Here is a 6,845-nt window from a genome sequence, read left to right as displayed (position 1 = left end):
ACATTTCTGTCCATACAATGCCTTGAAAGGTGCCATATTAATACTCACGTGATAACAATTATCGTAAGAACATTCTATTAAATGTAGATGGTCATCCTGGTTACCTCCAAAGTATAGGACACAGGCTCTCAACATGTCTTTTAAAGTCGGAATCGTAAGAACATTTACTCTAATCATCGGATTGAGGATGGTACGCCGTACTCATGTCTACCCTAGTCCGAAAAGCCTTCTGAAACTCTCGCCATGATAGAGATATGAAGCGGGTATCTCTATCCGAAATGATCGAAACTGGTGCGCCATGTTTTGACACGACTTCTTTTACATACTTTTTTACCGACTTTTCTATGGGGTCTTTCTCACGCATGGCCAAGGAATTTGGCAGACTTTTTCAGTCTATCGACAATCACCTAAATCATATCATGACTCTCCTTTGTCCTGGGTAGTTTGTAATGAAATCCATAGTCACACAATCCCACTTCCATCCAGGGATTTCTAATTGTCTGACTAATCCAACAGGTTTCTGATGTTTTGCTTTCACTCATAAACACGTCAAGCATCGACTTACGACTCAACAACATCCTTCTATATGTCGGCCCACCAATACAACTCACGCAAGTCATAGTACATCTAATCAGCATCCGGATGTATCGAATACATTGAAGTATGGGCTTCGTTCATGATCAACGTTCTCAACCACCAGTGATAGGAACCCATAGTCTGTCCACAAAATACAAGCCGTCAGGTGTTGTTCAATACCTCTTAATTCCTTCTTAAGAAGTTCTTCAACACTAGCAACCACTGACTGTGCCTCTATAATCTGGTCTCTAACACTTCTTTGCACTTTGATTATCATAACACGTACTTGTCTAGGCCTAATTCTTTCTTTACGGCTTAGAGCGTCAGCCACTATATTAGCTTTTCTCATGTGCTAACAAATGTCACAATCGTAGACACTAAGTAACTCAAGCCATCTCCTTTATATCATATTCAGATCTTGCTACTATATGAAGTAGACTTTTGTAATTCGTGTAGATTACACACTTGGTTCTATACAGCTAGTGCCTCTAGCACTTTAATGCAAAAATCACTGCTCCTATCTCCAAATCATGAGTTGTGTAGTTCTTCCCATAAACCTTTAATTGCCGCGAAGCGTACGCGATCACTTTGCCCTTTCGCATGAGGACACAACCTAATCCTTGACACAATGCATCGTTGTACACTACAAAAATCATTTGATCCTTCGGACATACTTAAAATCGGCGTATTGCACAACCTATCCTTCAAAATCTGAAACGCTTTTTCTTGTTTCTCGTCTTAAACATACGGCCTATCTTTCTACGTCAATTGCGCTAACGGCAATGTAATCTTAGAAAATTTTTCAATGAACCTTTTATAATAATCCGCCAGACTAAGGAACTGTCTAACCTCAGTCGGCGTCTCTGGCGTTCTCTAGTTCTTAACTGAATTAACCTTGCTAGGATCTATATGTATTCCATCCTCGGCACATCATGTCTCAAACAGTGTACCTTGTTCAGCCATAATTCACATTTAGAGAACTTTCAATACAGTTTTTCTTTCCATCAACAATTCCAGTACCTTTCTCAAGTGTTCAGTATGTTCTTCTTTTGTCTTTGAATAATTCAAAATGTTGTCAGTAAACACGATAACAAACTTGTCCAAATACGGTCGACACACTCGATTCATCAAGTCCATGAACGTTGTCAGAGCGTTAGTTAATCCAAAGGGCATCACTGTAAATTCGAATCGTCCGTATTTTGTCCTAAAAGCGGTTTTTGGTATGTCGTTCTCATGTACACGTAATTGATGATACCCGAAACGTAAATCAATCTTTGAGAAACACTTTCCACCTCTGAGCTAGTCGAATAGATCGTCAATCCTAAGAAGGGAATAACGATTATTCACCTTTAATATATTCAGATCATAATAGTCGATACACATATGAAATGCACCATCCTTCTCTTTGACGAATAAAACACGCGCTCTCCATGGTGACTGACTTGGTCTAATAAATCCCATGTCTTGAAGTTCTTCTAGTTGTACGACCAATTCTTGTAATTCAGTCGTCGCTAGTCTATAAGGAAATTTTGCTACAGGAGCTACGCTAGGAACAAGACAAATACGACAATCAAGTTGCCGAGACAGAGATAAGTCGGGTAAATCATCAGGGAAAACATCCTGATAGTCACGAGCGACATGGACATTGGTCAAGCTAACCTCATTTACAGACGCACTCATCACACAACCCTCAAAAGACTCAGATCTCTCGCTCTTAACTTCTAGTATCTCGCCATTAGGTAAGGAATGGAAAATGGGTTATGTAAGAAGATGTTAGCGTCGATTTCTCATAGAGCATGAAAAATGTAAAAGGATTGGTAAAAAAAAGTTACGACCTTTTGGAACCTAGTCTTCTGAGTCAAAGTTATAAGGGTATTCTAATAATTTTTGCACTACATAGTATCGTCGCAATGACCAAAGACATCCAAGTCTATACCAACAATAACGTCAAAACTCCCCTTTTTCAAAAGGTACTAAGTGAATAAAGAAGCATAGTCATTAAGAACTAATGTGCACGAACGAATGACCCAGTCTAGTCTAACTTGCTCTCAGTTAACCCTTGTACGTCAAAATATATATATGTAAGACTCAGTCTAATGTTCAATAAGGAAACGAAACTAGTCGCGACAAAACTATAATCAGCCCTCGAGTCAAAAGAACAGTAGCATAATTAAAGGTCATTCAGAAGAAAGTTCCTGTAACACAATCAAATCGTCACGAGTCTCTGTTGCATTTTGTACGTAAGTACGAACTCTAGCAGCTTGAAATTGATCGCCTCTATTTGACGAGTCCAGCAATCTATAGCTGATTAGGATGAACGTCCACTTGAACCTGCAGCGCAACATACTAAACCAACTCATCAATCATAGCCTCAGATCTCCATTTAGTCGCTTCCAGAGTAAGCGGGTGAACAACAGCCATAGCCGACCTAACCTGTGGGATCAGCCTACGAGGATACTTTTCAATGCCTTTACTATTGGAATTACCAAACGTACAACAGGCCTTGACAATTCATTGAGACGTATAGCATAACTAACATGATCAACACCAATCATCTTATGCTCCAAAAGTTTTCGATATAACTTTATCAGCTCAGTTACCGTACAAAACTTTCTCGTCAACAACTCCTAAAAAATTTTACAAGACATCGCCTCAGTCACTACTCTGCCTCTAACTCGACACTAACCATTCCACCAAGACAGCACATCCAAGGTAAAGAAATTTGTCACATACCTCACCCTCTGACCTGTACACACCCACTAATGCCAATCACGGCTTTCATCTATTTAACAATTGAATAAACTTGACTGCTCCACCCTTGCCATCATAATTTCGCACACCACAATCCTTGAATTTTTGTAAGTAAAACATCTGTCACCACTTCTAAGCTCTTTTAGTGCATTTCCATTACGCATTTTCTCGTCAGCGTCTTCATAGTATTCACCAATCTCCTGTATCACTGTTTCCTCATACTGCACATCCTCTGCTTCATCAAAAGTCGGCCCTTCATTCATCGCATTTTCAGTATCTCGTGCAAGGACAACATTGACGACTTGAATAATCACGTGGATCGCCTCCGTTCGAAGTAGCTCTCGTCTCATCGCTATTACACACACGTTAGTATATCTTTTGAACGTTAGATGCGAAGAAGCGCTCGAAAATGTCAATGTCTATGTTACATACTACACTCAGCAAGCTCTCTCGTCGTATGGTTTAAGGGATGCTATCTAGATCTTAAATGGTCTAAGGGATGCTATCTAGAAACTAAACTAGTCATGCAGTCCATGTCAATGCAATACATATATACATATATATATATATATATATATACTACTAATATATAATCCTATATCGCAGTTAAAATGTGGTCCGAATCTAACACCTACATCTGTTGCACTAGCGGTGTATGTATACAGGGTGTACCAGCGGCTAACCCTCCACACCCCTAGTACATCTAATGCAAGGTCGGATCGCGGTACTGGTATGCTCTCTAGTTATTGGCTCGGTATGTATACAGGGTGTACTAGCGGCTAACCCTCCACCTAACCAACACCCATTAAGCAGACCAGGGTAGCTACCACACTCTCACTACAAGTGCAATCACTGATGTCAATAACTGTCGCAAGGCATGGCGGTAATCATAGAACAGTTGATCAGGCTTTTCTATGATTATCGCTATGCGATACTAGTTAGCGCCATCACTTCATTTTGCCCAAATACACATAAATAATCACAATAACACCGAAAGCACACAGTCACCACAAGTACATAGTCACCAAATGACAACCATAGACAAAATAAGCATAGGGATAATAAGTCTCAATAGAATATGAACTCAAAATATAAGCGATGGTAACACGTCTATAATGCATCTATGATTCCTATCATAAATGCTATACGGGGTTCTTAGGTTATAGTCTAGGCTTTTCCACCTAATTCTCTACAACCTGGCTCTGATACCATTATGTAACACCCCACTGTTGGCGGAAACATGAGGTGTCATGAAAAGTATAGCACGACATGTAATTACATAGATACTGTTAAATGAAATAGAATATAATGAATATATTCTCAAAACATGAGTTCAAAGTCATCATAATACTAGGAAAGCTTATTACAAGTACGCCCATAAATAGGAATAGCCCAAGGCATGTAGCCTTAAAGTCTGCTAAAAGAGAAGGAGCACTAATCTCCAAAGTCCAGCCTAGCATGCAAGTCTTTATCCCTGAATAATCTGAGTACCTGAAAAGTATACTAAAACGTGTCAACACAAAGGTTGGTGAGTTCGTAGGTTTTATGTCAAAAAGTCTAGTCAAAGAAATAATTCTTTTGTCGATTCTTTTAAGTACAAAAATAAGTATTTGCTCAATATATAATGAGCAGAGTTATGTCATATAAGTCAAAGTACAAAAGTCTCATGTCCAAGTCTCAAAGTCCAAGGTACTCAATGTACCCGAAGTACTCAAAGTCTCAATGTCTCAAAGTCTGGCCTTACGGTACCTGCCTTAGTCCATAGTCTCAAAGTCTCAAGTCTCCATATAAAGCACGTCAAATAAGCACGTCATCAAGCACAACAACAAACACATAATCACACACAAACAACAAGGCAGAAGCACGTCAAATGGCATAAGTAACTCTATACGCACATGCTCAATATTGAACATAAACAGAAATCGACAAACTGTTTAAAAGAACAAGTATACTTTTCACCCCAAAAACTTATAAAAAGAGGGCTACGAAACTCACCTGAAAGCAGCACAAGCACAAATATTCTAGATCAACGAACAAGAACACGAACAGTCAGATACACTCGAAACAAGCTCACTATCTGCCCAACAGTCCTACATCGTTCACAAGTCACTCCATAAGAACTTAATTAATTGCACAAGTCCATGTCTTATACCAGTGTCTTAGGAAATGCCATTATGTCTTATCCAATGTCTTAATATATATATATATATATATATATATATATATATATATATATATATAATAGCCGTTTGTCTTCATAAGTTGTCCAAGGAAATAGTTCATTTAATAATGTCATGTTTTATTGTTTATATCCGTTAAGTCTTCGTGTCTACGTCATTATAAAATATATTAAGTCCGGAAAGTCATATAATTGGTACATCGTCTTTACAAAGTCTTTTATTCTTTGCCTTTATATATAGTCGTTATAAAGTATATGAAGTCCGATAAGTCATTAACTGTCGTTATACAAATGTATAATTTATAAATGGTCCTTTCAACGTCTTTTTAATATATATATATATATTTATATATGCTTAAATTGGTCTTTTAATATATCTATATATATATATAAATATATATATATAACCGGTTTATGAACTTCTCATATGCCCCTCTTCATAGCACTTAAAACATATAACCGGTTTATGAGGTTTCAATTTGCATTCCCGGCTTGTGTGTCCCGGTTTCCCGCACGTATAACAACCCTTTTCCGATGCCTTACATACTCCGGAATGGTTTCTCTTGGATTAACGGCAAAATGGTATGTTCTTCCTTGTAGAGTTATTGCCGGAACTACCCTCTTGCTTGAACCTCTTATTCGGAGAATTGGTGTCTTCGGGTTTCCTCTTTAATTCACTTTCCTCTACCCTTGATTGTTCAATTTCATGATCTCTGGCCACATTCGCGAACATGGAGAAAGAATCCATTTGACGTAGGCTTATCTTCTCTCTTAAACTCTTCCTCAACTTTAAATAGAATTGCTCTTTTAGCAATTGATCGTTCTCAAGAAATTCTGGACAAAATTGTGCCTTATCCAAGAATTGAGCTTGAAATCCATTCAAGCTTAGACTTCCTTGGGAGTCATTAAGAGATTCACTTCTCAATTTGGTAACTTCGGCCTTCGACCTAAACTCTTTGAAAAACATGGCCTTGAATTCGGGCCACTCCACGTTATCCAATGCTTCTTTCTTGATCGCCAACAAACCATCCCACCATCTCTTTCCACTATTTCTAAGCATACCCACCGCAAATACAACTTTCAAATGTGAGGGGCGTTGACTAGTGCGGAATGCCCCTTCGATCTCCGATATCCATCGTCTACAAACAATGGGATCACGGTCACCATGATACTCCGGTGGGTGGCACACTTCGAAGTCTCTGAAAGTGAACTTCTTTTTGTAAAATATTTCTCCTGTCACTTCCACTTCTTTTTTGTCTTCAGTTTTCTTTCCCTTATCCATGGCATCTCTTTTCTCAAACTCCCGTTGCACATTGACCGCAACCTCTTCTCTAATCAT

General features: G+C 38.6%; 1 protein-coding gene across 1 annotated transcript; it reads right to left on the bottom strand.

The window, feature by feature from the left end:
- Positions 1-6,074: 6,074 nt before the first annotated feature.
- On the bottom strand, positions 6,075-6,845 carry LOC122610420. The gene has a single exon (XM_043783412.1). It carries the CDS (start codon positions 6,843-6,845, stop codon positions 6,075-6,077), a length of 771 nt encoding a protein of 256 aa, XP_043639347.1.

This window comes from Erigeron canadensis, chromosome 8 (genome assembly GCF_010389155.1).
Source record: "Erigeron canadensis isolate Cc75 chromosome 8, C_canadensis_v1, whole genome shotgun sequence".
NCBI lineage: Eukaryota > Viridiplantae > Streptophyta > Magnoliopsida > Asterales > Asteraceae > Erigeron > Erigeron canadensis.
This window is presented reverse-complemented; position numbering and strand designations above follow the sequence as displayed.

Coding starts and splice junctions, on each gene's coding strand:
- LOC122610420 (XM_043783412.1), bottom strand. CDS start 6,845: ATGATTAGAGAAGAGGTTGCGGTCAATGTGCAACGGGAGTTTGAGAAA.